General features: G+C 39.6%; 3 protein-coding genes across 5 annotated transcripts in view; all 3 read left to right on the top strand.

Moving 5' to 3' along the window:
* myom3 (myomesin 3) overlaps positions 1–1,379 on the top strand; it is a 67,519-nt gene extending 66,140 nt beyond the window's left edge. For both annotated transcript variants that reach the window (XM_083892874.1, XM_083892873.1), the window contains exon 37: positions 5–1,379. In XM_083892874.1, the coding sequence (XP_083749000.1) occupies positions 5–277 (273 nt within the window). In that variant the 3' untranslated portion in view covers positions 278–1,379. The remainder of the gene's footprint in view (positions 1–4) is intronic.
* A 1,859-nt stretch (positions 1,380–3,238) lies between these two features.
* On the top strand, positions 3,239–4,018 carry fabp10a (fatty acid binding protein 10a, liver basic; the record flags this gene model as incomplete). Its single annotated transcript, XM_083901597.1, has 4 exons — positions 3,239–3,305; positions 3,422–3,594; positions 3,777–3,866; positions 3,968–4,018. The coding sequence occupies 4 exons, from the start codon at positions 3,239–3,241 to the stop codon at positions 4,016–4,018; spliced, it is 381 nt and encodes a 126-aa protein (XP_083757723.1).
* Positions 4,019–5,218: 1,200 nt separating this feature from the next.
* srsf10a (serine and arginine rich splicing factor 10a) lies at positions 5,219–12,818 on the top strand. 2 transcript variants are annotated; one of them, XM_083894638.1, is made up of 6 exons: positions 5,219–5,356; positions 7,418–7,522; positions 8,387–8,493; positions 8,607–8,784; positions 12,181–12,231; positions 12,327–12,818. In XM_083894638.1, exons 1-6 carry the CDS (start codon positions 5,292–5,294, stop codon positions 12,598–12,600), a joined length of 780 nt encoding a protein of 259 aa, XP_083750764.1. In that variant the 5' UTR covers positions 5,219–5,291; the 3' UTR covers positions 12,601–12,818. The 2 variants fall into 2 exon arrangements, with proteins under 2 accessions (XP_083750764.1, XP_083750763.1); XM_083894637.1 differs by lacking the exon at positions 7,418–7,522 and having other exon boundaries at positions 7,745–8,493.
* Positions 12,819–13,205: the final 387 nt, after the last annotated feature.

Genomic DNA, 13,205 nt, shown 5'->3' with positions numbered 1-13,205 from the left:
TCAGTCTCTGTGTCTGACATGCTTCATCGAAGGCGAACCGGCCCCAGAGATCTTCTGGCTCCGTAACGACAAAGACATCGTTCACGGAAACCAGTTCACCATCACCAAAGAGCCCAAGTGCAGCACCATCACTATCAACAACGTCAACATGGAAGATTCAGGAAAATACAGCATCTTTGTACGCAACAAACACGGCTGTGAGACGGCCGATGTGACGGTGAGCGCGTACAAGCTCGGAGAGAAGCCTCCAGCAAACGCTGTGGAGATGGGATTTTAAAACAGAACATATGATACACTTGTGTTTATTTTATTTAGAAAGTACAGTGCACATTAAATAGCATGCATAATGTGCTAGTTTTCATCAGGCTGATGGTAAAAACATACAAACAGCATAAGGCATAGCCATATGTAAGCATAATCACCAATACATCATGACAGGACGGTATGACTTATGAATATTAAAGTACACATAATACTACTTTGTATTCAGCAAAATATTTAATTGCTAAAAACGTAACACATAATACATTTAGGTAAGTAATAAACACTGAATAATTAGTAAAACATGTCCTCACAGAGAGACAGTGGTGTGGATGATTAATATGACAATGGCTCATGCATTGTCTGAGCCATGCTCTGCTTTGTTTATTTAACAGGACTGAAACTTTTTATTTACCTGTTACAAAGGAAAAAATACATGTACACAAGCTAAGATCTGTCTCCATAAATTGAATTTGAATTTAATGGCTTTATTCCTCTCCACCGAGGGGGAAACACACATTTAAAAAGGTGACAAGAGGTGCAGAAATGTGCAAGGGAATAATAAGTAAAAAGAAATAAACGTAAAGATAAGAGTAAAAATAGGATAAATAAAATAAAATACAATATGGTAAAAAATGACACTCTAAATATAAGTAAAACTAGAATAAAATAAAATACAATATGGTAAAAAAAAAATAAAAAAAAATTGAAATCTTGAGTTTCAAAGTCGAGATCTCAAGTTTCCCCCAAAAAATATGAAAAAAAAAAAAAAATTCAAATTTTTTTTTGAAACTCGTAATCTCGAGTTTCAAAGTCGAGAACTCGAATTCCCCCCCCCCAGAATAAAATAAAGTAAAATAAAAATACACAATATGGTAAAACTTACACTCTAAATATAAGTAAAAAAGAAATAAAACGTTAAGATAGGAGTAAAAATAGAATAAAATAAAATAAAATATGATAAAAATTTTTTTTATTAAATTTAAATAAACAACTGGGTGTCATTATCTGACATCATCTATAACCTTGCTATCAGCTAATGTTTGCATAAATGCAAAAGAAAAACAGGGAAAGTTTCACCTACTGATTGAGTTTATTAATCCAATGACTAATTTTGTTTGTGTGCCGCAATGATGAATAAAGCAAATTCAGTCATACATTTCCTCTGCTCTGTGTTATTTTTGTGGCAGTTTTTTTAAATCTTCATATTAATCATTTGACTTTGTTCTGGACAACAGATTTCTGTGCATGATTTTTGCAAGCGGAGATCACGTCTTGTACCTTTCAACGCAAACAGTCCACGGTGTCATTAACCCTGCTGGTCCACAGCCAGTCACAGGGTTCAACAACAACAAAAAAGAGGGGAACTCATGAATGAAGTTCATGTTGTACGAAAGACTCCTGAAATGAAATACATGTTAATGTACAGCAGGGATATTCAACTCAAATGTCCAGAGGGCCAGCTTTTCAGAAGGCTGTCCAGCCAGTGGGCCGGTCAACCCCTGTATTACTATTTTGTGTTGCATGTACAGTAAACAGATACAAATGGATACAAAATGTTTTTAAATATTTAGCACTTATTTCATGAAATAGCTGCTAGTTTTGTGCTAAAAAGGCAAGTAACAAAACCACCAACATCCAGGTAGAATACAATTTGTGTATAGTGCAAAAAGGTTACAGTTACAGTAAAACCAACATTTGGATATAACAGTCACTATTGGCTCTTACAAAATTAGAGGTAACAATATAAACAACATTAAAGGTGCCATATGTAAGAATGTGGCCAAAAACGGTTACTCCATTCAAATTCAAAATACCAAGGTCTTTTAGGTTTGGTTTTCTGACGTAACTGGCAACCCGTGGTTGTTCGGCAGCTGAGACTCTACTGACTGCAATGATTGGTAGACGGCGGTAGGTGGCGCCACATGCCAAAACATGATTTCAAAACATAAACATGATTTACAGTCTGCAAAATATTTTTTTTTATGCAAATATTTTGTCTGTACTGTTGTTGTTGGTGAGTTCAGTTTGTTATATGAACATTATTCCTGAGTCTCTGTGACATATTAGGAGGATTTTATGGCCGGTTGATTTAGATTTATTACATAATGCACCTTTAAGGTGCAATGGCCACAATAGGCTATTTTTGCAGAAATATAAGTAACAGTACCAATAATATTCAGGTACAACTACTACAGTTGGCTCTTAGTGCAAAATATTGTGGTACGTACATAGACTGCCTACAATTACAGCTGTACTAGTATTTGCCAAAAAGGGACGCAAAGTGTTGCAAAGTGCCAGAAATAATTTTCTTTTTAATAACACATTCATTATTTATGGGTTAATGGGCCGCGGGCCGGCCAAAATTGCTTGAAGGACCGGTTCTGGCCCCCGGGCCTTAAGTTGAATAGCCTTGATGTAGCAGAACTTCTCAAACTCCACATTGGCAAGAATGTAGCATCGCATTAGGTAACAATGGTATTTTTTACATCATCCTTATTATTATTATTATTATTATTATTATTTTATGTATTTATTTATTTATTTGAATAACCAACCCGTACGTCCAAGACTGAACCAGTGGGCAGTGGTCCACACTTTGGAAAGCACCGGTCTACATTAAATTATTATATTTTCTGTCACCTGGATCATCTATTTTATCTATCCTGAATAAAGGGCAGTGCAAATAGATCAAAAGCAATTCAGTGATTTGATGATGTGAGATAAATTTCACGATGTTCCTGCAGGCGAACACACACACATCTCTGTTAGTGACGCTCGTGAGCACACTTTACAAATTCATATTCAGGGGTCAAAGAGGAGTGAGCGAACTCCAGGTTGTTCACACAGCAGTGGTTACTCATTATCCTCAGCACTGGGAGCTCCTTTACTCACCTGTATAAAAAGGTTTGGTAGCAGACTCACATTCTCCACATTGTGTTTGAGCTTCACACAGCTGTCTCAGCCTCCAGAAAACATGGACTTTAATGGAACATGGCAGGTTTACTCGCAGGAGAACTATGAGGAGTTCCTCAGGGCCATGGGTGAGAAAAACACTGAGCATGTATAGGAAAGCTATTGGTTTCTTTACTGCCATTTTTTACTTTACTGCTTGTCACTATGCAACAATTTGCATAAATCTGTTTTCTTGTCCCAACAGACCTCCCAGAAGATGTCATCAAGATGGCAAAGGACATCAAGCCAGTTACTGAAATCAAGCAGAATGGCAAAGACTTTGTTATCACCTCCAAGACCCCTGGAAAATCTGTGACCAACACCTTCACCATTGGCAAAGAGGCTGATATCACCACCATGGATGGCAAGAAGCTCAAGGTTTGTCGCTGTAATTTACAAAAGCAGCTTAAAAACGACTTTAATGCAAATAATTGCACGTTTAAAGCAGAATAAAATGTAATAAGCATGTTTATAAGTCTACCATCTGTTGATGCTTTTTGGGTCCATGCCTGTTGTATACTAGTGATGATATATCATATTTGTCCTTCTCTGATCACCAGTGCACTGTCAATCTGGAGGGTGGAAAAATGGTCTGTGATACTGGAAAGTTCCACCACATCCAAGAGCTGAAAGGAGGAGAAATGATAGAGGTACAGTGTAACTCAGCCTCATTACAAATGTCTTCATTCAAACAAGCAAAAGGTGATATTTGTATATTAATTATCCTGTTACTTTGTTCTTATCCCGTCAGACATTGACCATGGGCTCTACATCTCTCATCAGGAAGAGCAAAAAGATCTAACTTGGCAGTGAAGAAAAACAATGTCTATTTAAATAAAGTGTTTTGCTTAAAAGTGTGTTGTCATTGAGTCATTTTACAGTGCAAATGCATCTTTTTTAGCACTGGCCTGTCCTATATCTCTATGCCTGACATCTAGTTTAATAAGATATATGAGTGACACAGTGATTTTGAAAAATTAACTGAGACCACAGGTCGTATGTGTGTAGGATAGAGCCACCATTCGATAACGTTATGATGACCATGTATAATTATTTATCTGTTTATTAAGTACCAGAGCCGGCCCAAGGCATAAGCGAACTAAGCCGCTGCATAGGGCCCTTTGACCACTAGAGGGCCCCCAAGAGCAATTAACTCAAAAAAAGAAAACGAGTTTGGATTGCTGTAGTTTATTTAACTTTATATTTTAATTTATAAATCGTTTTTATTATGTTGTTCCAGGGTATTATTTAAGTATTTGTTTGATATCTATTTGTTTATTTTATTTAATGCTGTGTTTTTTTAATTTTTAATCCCCCCCTCCCAAAGATTGTGCACATTTTTAGATTTTCAGACCTTAATATCTTAATATTTTATTTATAAACCGTTTGGTTTTATGTATTGATTCTCTGCGTCGCCAGTAGGGGGAGTTGCTGAGTTTGCCAAATATTAATTGAAAGATTTTTCTGTAAGTTTGCAAATTTGGTGTCAAACTAAAAATTCTCCCATTTAGTTTTACAAGTGTATTCGTATTGGTGACAGGTGAGTAGAATAAGTAGAATAGCTTTAGTATAGTAGGTGTGTGAATGATCAATAATCATTATTATGGGCAGTAACAGAGGGCCCCAAAATCAAATTTTGCTTAGGGCCCCATGGAGGCTTGGGCTGGCCTTGTTAAGTACAAATACACAGATTAACGTGTCAAGTATTAAGTGTGGAACCCTAATTAATGTCATTGGTAACACATGTGTTTCTGCTGTTTCATGTCAAAAATGGCTGCTTTATTAAAAAAAAAAAGTATATTATGCCAGGTTTATTCAAAACATGCATGACATAAAAATCACAAATTCATTCAAAATCAGCTCTTATATATTAAAAAGCATTTAAATATAACTTAGAGAAGGTCTTCATGTGTGTGTGTGTCCTCAAACCTGCGCAATGTGCGCATGCGCTGTGACTCCGCACCACTTTCGACCACGTCGCTCGTCTTATCCGCAGCTAAGCGTTAGCGTTTGTGTGAAATATCGGTAATAAAACACAGTCTCAGGCCGTATAACCTAGTTTTACGGTGTTGGATATGGCGAGGTACCTGAGGCCCCCTAATTCCTCGCTCTTCGTTCGAAACATCTCTGACGAGTCCAGGTATGTTGTCATTTTTAGCCCCGCTGCTTGCCGCGTGTGTAAGTTTGCTCACGCTAGCAGAATGCTAAGTCTGTTAGCAAACAGACATGACACCAAAATAGCTAGCGAGCACTACTAGTTAGCGAGTGTTGCCATAAAGGGAGAAGTAGAGTCGACTTGGTGTTTTTATTTAGCCACAAAACGGTTGTTGACAGGTAAACATTAATAAGTACCGTTAAAAATGTCTTTGTGTACGGTTTACAAGGAGCGAACCCACTATAAACCCGAAACGCTGTGTGGTTAACGTGTGGCTACTCTCCAAAAATATAGTTGCTTTTCTGTTATTATATTATTGCATGACGTTATTTGTCTGAAGCGGGTGAACTGCATGCATGTAAACAAACGAACAAATAAATACACATTTTAAATATATGTTAATCCGAATGCAAAATTGCCATATCTCAGTTCCTAATTCAGTTTAAAGGTGCATTATGTAATTAATCTAAAGCAACTGGCCATAAAATCCTCCTAATATGTCACAGACACTCAGGAATAATGTTCATATAACAAACTGAACTCACCAACAACAACAGTACAGACAAAATATTCGTATTACATTTTTTTTTGTAGACTGCAAATCATGTTTATGTTTTGGAATAATGTTTTGGCATGTGGCGCCACCTACCGCCGTCTACCAGTCATTGCAGTCAGTAGAGTCTCAGCTGCCGAGCAACCACGGGTTGCCAGTTACATCTGAGCTACAATGGCGGAAAAAAAAACGAAACTTGGAATTTGTATAGTAACCATTATTGGCCACATTATTACATATGGTGCCTTCAAAGTTATGGGCCATCCTATTTTGCAAAATGGTTAAGATCATAAATACATATTATTGCTGCAACTGATCATTATTTTCATATCCGAATAATCAGTTGGTTATTTTCACGATAAAGGGATTCATTGTTTCCTCCCCAAAATGCAGATCTTTCCCTTACCTCAAAAGAACAATCCTCAAATCATCTTGTTTAAGTCCTCAAACCAGATTATCAGGTTACCATTATAGAGGAGGAAAGTAACCAGAACATTCTCACATTTCCTGGTTCACATTATCAGGCTCCCCATGCATATTCTCCTCATCTTTGAGTTTAACGTCATTTTTTTAAATTGAATATACATTGTTTCTGTCCAGTCTACACTAACTGTTTTTAAAAGTTCAAGTGTATTTAATTTGCTTGAACACGGAAATAAGACGACGAGTAAGACACCGTGGCACCGTTACTGCTGTAAAGTAGTGATTTAAAAAAAGTAGACACAAGGTGAGGTTACTAACGGTTTGATTGTTTTGCTTTGAAAAGTCACTGTGGACTCTTGACAGTTAACCACACTATAATGGCTGCTGTATATGTGTGAAGCTTAACATCTGGGTATTTATATGTATATTATTTACATCTTGAAATGAACACATGAAACACATTTGGTTCAAGTTAGAGAATAATTACACGTATTTTAAAGCCTCTGTGTGGTCTACGACCGCACAAAATATTTTTTAAGTGTCCGTCAGAGGACAACGGTGACGGCAAGGGCTGCGATTTGTCCTCAGGACAGGCCGACCTATCGCTGCTCTGTGCTGGCCACACAGTGCGCACCAAGCGCCAACAGAGGCGGAGCTGATCACCGCCGACAACATCGCTGCTAAAATATAAATACGTCATGTCTCAATGTTTAGACTCTAAATGGCTAATTTCTCGCTTCAAATTGTCTTAAAACTGCGTTCCGTGACACAGAAAAGTGAGAAACGGCCACCTTTCTCGGACGCCATTGCTCACTGTAGCCAAAAGCACAACAACCTTGCGTAGCGACCCCTACTGATTGGGTGGGAAATTGCAGTGCGTATCCGTCACCACGACGGAGAAGTATGAAGGCTTGAGGGGTCTCCGTGGTTATGCAGTCGGAGAAGTATAATGTGGCCTTTATGTGCTGACCTGGCACCTGTCCTTGTGTCTATCTTGTACATTGGGCCCCAGCTAATCAATTCCATTGATAGACAAGCAAAATAAATGTGCTTATTTCATGACACTTTAGGCCAGAGGATTTACGACGAGAGTTTGGTCGTTATGGGCCTGTTGTAGATGTCTACATTCCACTTGACTTCTATACACGGCGACCGAGGGGATTTGCATACATTCAATATCCTTTCTTCTTTTAATTTGGGAGTGGGGTTGTCACTGAGGAGTTGTGAAATGTTTAATCAGTGAAACTTGAACTGGCATTTACTTTTGTTTTGTATTTTTTATCATAAAAGTTTGTCCCATTGCATAGGAGTGTTATTTATGTCATTTTATTTTTATTTGTTATCTAAGATGCTGTATCCTAACTTCCTAACCATTATTTCCTCTGTTGTTGCCTTAGAATGGTAAAGGTACAGTTCTGGAGACACCACACCAAAGAAAGTTGAAAGGCGGTTATAGAGTAGGTTCAAGCCAAAGACACCCAGGCGGCAAGCTGTAGTGGAATTGGGAAAATAAAGAGAGAGCAAAAGCATGAAGATACAAAGAGGAGAAAAGGGAGCACCCAGGCTTCCGTTTGTCTTCCAAAGGGAGGAAAAGCAAAGTGTTTATTGGGCAAAGACAAGCAGGAAACCTCAAGTTCTTCTGCCAAGACAATACAGATCAAGCTCAAGGTCAAAGATCAAGCATATTAAAGGTAACAAACAAAGCCTTTTGTATCCTACCAAATCTGATCCCCATCCACATTTGTCTTGTCATCACAATCTAAAATCACAAATGGCCCTTTTGATTTTATGTCATTGTTATTGCAATGTAATTGGCAGCTGTGATTGCAGTAGGTATTTCTGAGGACAGTAATTATGCCAAGAGAACAGATTATCATAATAATTTTCACTTTTCCACAAATTAATTTACTACTTTGCTCTAATGTGTGTTTTCATTTGACGCAACTTGCGTTTCAGTCTTTTTTTTGTTTAACTGTGTATTTGTGTAGACTTCTCTCCCTCTTTCCCAAATTTCAAAATAAAAGGCCTTAACAGTACAGCATGTTTGAAGATGTCCGTGACGCAGAAGATGCACTTCACAATCTAGACCGTAAGTGGGTTTGTGGACGCCAGATTGAGATCCAGTTCGCCCAAGGAGACCGCAAGAGTAGGAACACTTTGCATATCTACATATAAATACTGTACATCTTAATGCAGTTTAGATTTGGGAAAGAGATTGAATTTCTGGATAACGCTGTGATGTAATTTTTTTCCATCAAGCCCCTAACCAGATGAAGTCCAAGGAACAAACCCCCCCTCGCAGTTTCTCTCGCCATGACGATGATCGGGATAGCCGCAGAAGACGATCCCGGAGCCGCAGCTACGATCGGCGGAGGTCACGGAGCCCCTCCTATGAACGCGGTCCTCGGAGAACCGAGAGAGATGAGAGCCCCAAAGAGTGAGTTGTTGGCAACTGCAATTTCCTAAATGTTTGACACAGAACCAGTGACTTATGCCAGCTACATTACATGCTGTTTTCCTCTTTTTGGAAGGATAACTGTGTCCTTAAATGCATCAAGGGTTTGGTATCAAACATTAACAAGAAGTATCTACACCACTTGGAAAATATCAGATCAAATAATTTCAAGGTAATAAGTCGTAGCGGAATCATTTTCCAACTTAAAAACAATGATAAATTTAGATCTAGTGGAGGAAAGAGTTCTAGGAAAATAGACCTTGGCAGACATAGACCCCCTTTTTTCTGTGATCAAATAGCAATCGGATTGTGCTTCACCACATTGCATTTACACCTGGTATTAACATGAGTCTCTGTGTCCACATGAAGATCTTATCGTGATCTGATCACTGCCATCCCGCCGTATGTCACCTCTCCTCTCCCGGTGCGCTGCCATATCAACAACAACGTTAGCCACGTGTGAAGTTGTGTTATTGTATGGAACACAGTCATCTTTGACATGTGCAAAACCGACAAAAGCAGAGACTGCAGTTTTGTCGCCGTTGTCACGTTAAGGCCACATTATACTTCTCCGACTGCGTAATGCGTTATCCGACTGCGTCACCACGGAGACGCCTCGAGCCTTCATACTTCTGCGTCGTGGTGACGGACACGCGCTGCAATTTCCCGCCCGATCAGTAGGGGTCGCTACGCAAGGTTGTTGTGCTTCTGGCTACAGTGAGCAATGGTGTCCGAGAAAGAAAGAAAGAAAGAAAGAGAGAGAAATACTGTTGTTGTTGTTGAAACAGTGGCCGTTTCTCACTTTTCTGTGTGACGGAATGCAGTTTTAAGATCATTTGAGGTGATAAATTGACCATTTAGAGTCTAAACATGTGCTGTGTGTATTAAATATGACGTATTTATAGTTTGGCAGCGACGTTATCAGCGGGGATCAGCTCCGCCTCTGTGGACGCTTGGTGCGACTGTGGCCGGCCCAGAGCAGCTTAGCTCAGCCTCTTGCCGTCTCCATTGTCCCTTGACGGAGTCACGGACACTTAAATATTTTGTGCAGTCGGAGACGACGCAGAGGCTCTTCGACAGGCTCTGCGTCGTCGCAGAGGACTCTGCGTAACCTACGTAGAGCACTTTACGCAGAAGTATAAATTGGGCTTTAGCTGTGCTCGGAGCCACCAAGTATCTCTGTTTTGCTCAGTTGTTGTGGGTGGAGTGGAGGTACATCAGAGACACATCTCACACAAAGCATCTCTGACCACCGCCCAAAGTGGTTTTGCAGATGAGATAACAATCCGTCCTCGGGTGTATTTACACCTGTATTTACTACAATGGTCAGGTGCTATCTGATTTCAATCTGATCACAGAAAACGCATTTTAATACCAGATGTATAGACTACATGATGTCTGAATCACTGGTATTAAACACTCAACATTGTCATAATGACCCATACGCAGGTCAGTTAGTTACAGTTATACCAGAAAATCAATTCCACCCAAACAGTAAGAAGCTGTTTATTACCCTACTGTAAGGGCTACAGACTGCGGATTTTATTTATTTTTTCCCCCAGAAAACGTTAACTGGTGGCTATCAGAATGTGAAGATTTCATTAGACCCACCATTAACTTATGTCACCACAAAAAAGGTGCTTAATGTTTATTTATACAGTCCCTGACAAAAGACGACAGCTTATAACCTGACTTTTAATTATTCTATTGGTTTTAGAAATGGCTCATATGAAAGCTAAAACCCTCCCAAATTATGTTTAAAGGTGCATTATGTAATAGATCTAAAGCCCAATTTATACTCCTGCGTAAAGTGCTCTGCGTAGGTTACGCAGAGACTCTGCGTCGACGCAGAGACTGTCGAAAAGCCTCTGTGTCGTCTCCGACTGCACAAAATATTTTTAAGTGTCCGTCATTCTGTCAAGGGACAACGGAGACGGCAAGAACTGCGATTGGTCCTCAGGACAGGCCGAGATAGCGCTGCTCTGTGCCGGCTCACAGTGAGCACCAAGCGTCCACAGAGGCGGAGCTGATCCCCGCCGAGAACGTCGCTGCCAAACTATAAATATGTCATATCTTAACACACACAGCACATGTTTAGACTCTAAATTTCTCGCCTCAAATTATCTTAAAACTGCGTTCCGTGACACAGAAAAGTGAGAAACGGCCACTGTTTCAACAACAACAGTCTTTCTCTCTCTTTCTCTCTCGGACGCCATTGCTCACTGTAGCCAAAAGCACAACAACCTTGCGCAGCGACCCCTACTGATCGGGCGGGAAATTGCAGCGCCTATCCGTCACCACGACGTAGAAGTATAAAGGCTCGAGTGGTCGACGTGGTGACGCAGACGGATAACACATTACGCAGTCGGAGAAGTATAATGTGGCCATAAAGCAACTGGCCATAAATTCCTCCTAATATGTCACAGAGACTCAGGAATAATGTTCATATAACAAACTGAACTCACCAACAACAACAGTACAGACAAAATATTTGCATTAAAAAAAACATATTGCAGACTGCAAATCATGTTTATGTTTTGAAATCGTGTTTTGGCATGTGGCGCCACCTACCAATCATCGCAGTCAGTAGAGTCTCAGCTGCCGAGCAACCATGGGTTGCCAGTTACGTCAGAAAACAAAACCTAAAAGACCTCAGTATTTTGAATTTGAGTCTAGTAGCTGTTTTTGGCCACATTCTTACATATGGCATCTTTTAATATAGTAAAATATATTTGCTTCACTGAAGAAATTGTGATCATTTAATGAACACAGAAAGACAAAAGTTTTGTCGCCTACAGAGAGTAATGTGAATATTAAACAAATAATTTACTTCAAATACAAAAATATGTTGCATAACATCAGTGAATTAAGTAGTGGTGCCGTGAGATCCATATTTAATATCTTGTATGACTTCCATGAGCTTGAAAAACTGCATCCATGCGGTTCGACAATGATTCATACCATTTATTGATGAAGTCATCAGGAATAGCAAAGAAAGCAGTCTTACATGCCTCCCAGAGTTCATCAAGACTCTTTGGTTCGTCTTCCATGCTTCCTCTTTCATTCTACCCCAGTATATTGAAATATAGTCTCAATTTGATAGTACTAATAAAGGATCTGTGGAGCTGTCTGTATGCAGATTCACGTCTACTCGGGGTTGAGGTGATTTCAATTGTTGTTGGTGGTTCATTTTCGAAAATACGTGCTGACTTTCATAACAAAGGAGGTCAGGTCCTGCTCAATGTGTGTTCTGTCAATTTGAACTAGGAGTGTCAAAACACACAGTGCCTAATTACAGCAACACATTGTTCTGATGCTGGAGATAAATTAGTTCAAGCTACGCCCTGAAAAACTGGTCTGTTTTTGTTTCCCTCCCAGCTCTCGGTCCCACAATAGACACAGACGCAGCAGAAGCCGTGAAAATGACAAGTATGATCATTTGACATCTTGCAGTAATTACATACATAACAAGTATTGCCCTCTATTTATTCATGAATGTATCGTGCATGCGTTTATCTGTCCAGGCACAGACATCCTCCCCGTGATCACCACAGGACACACAACGAGCAGCGCTCTCAAAGCCGATCTGTGTCGCACTCACCTTCCTCCTCCAGATCCAGACCCAAAAGTAAAAAGAGCCAGTCCCGGTCTCACAGCCCAGCTGAAAATTTCCAACCAAAGTCCAGCTGCCAGAAAGAGTCGGTGGGAAGATCTCCCTCCCGTTCCCACTCTAGATCCGTGTCTCGGTCACGCTCTCGTTCCCGGTCCTGGGCTGGACGCAAATCTGGTGGTCACTGACTGTCTGGTCTTCCAAAGCTTTCCCTGTAGTTGTGTTTGAGGACGTTTCTGTTAACTGCATTTATGTGTTATTACTAGAATGTTATGTGAGGGCAGCAGCTGAGATTTTTTTTTATTCTAAAGCTTAGAAAAATCTCTTGTTTTTGGATGACTCATGAAAGCATGGGCCAGGTTAAGTTGTTTAGTACCTGTGTAATGAGGACTGAAGTTGGAAGAAATATTATGGTTCTATTTTTACTTCAAGTTAGCAGTAAGTACGTGGATACATTTGTCAATATTATGCTCGTCTCTGTTTGGTGTATGTAAACATGAATAAACAAGATGAAATTCAAGCTAGTGTTGTCAAAATTACTAAATCTTACATGCCTGGTTTCTGGGTCACTGATGTCGCGTGCAAACTGATCGGTTGTGTCCCTTTACTTGTGTCCAGTATTTATGAAGTGCCCAGGTACATTTAGTAAATGTAATGGAAAGAGTTTATGGTTTTAAATGGTATGCTATACCAAGTTAGTCTTTGTTTTTGACCACTTAAGTTGTGTTTAACTGCAATACTAGCATGGAAAGTCAGTTACATACAGTATGCTTATGCTCAAAGTATACTCAAA

The sequence above is a fragment of the Microchirus variegatus genome (assembly GCF_963457635.1).
Source record: "Microchirus variegatus genome assembly, chromosome: 1".
Taxonomy (NCBI): Eukaryota; Metazoa; Chordata; class Actinopteri; order Pleuronectiformes; family Soleidae; genus Microchirus; species Microchirus variegatus.
The sequence above is the reverse complement of the archived record's forward strand: the minus strand, read 5'-3'. Positions and strand labels throughout refer to the sequence as shown.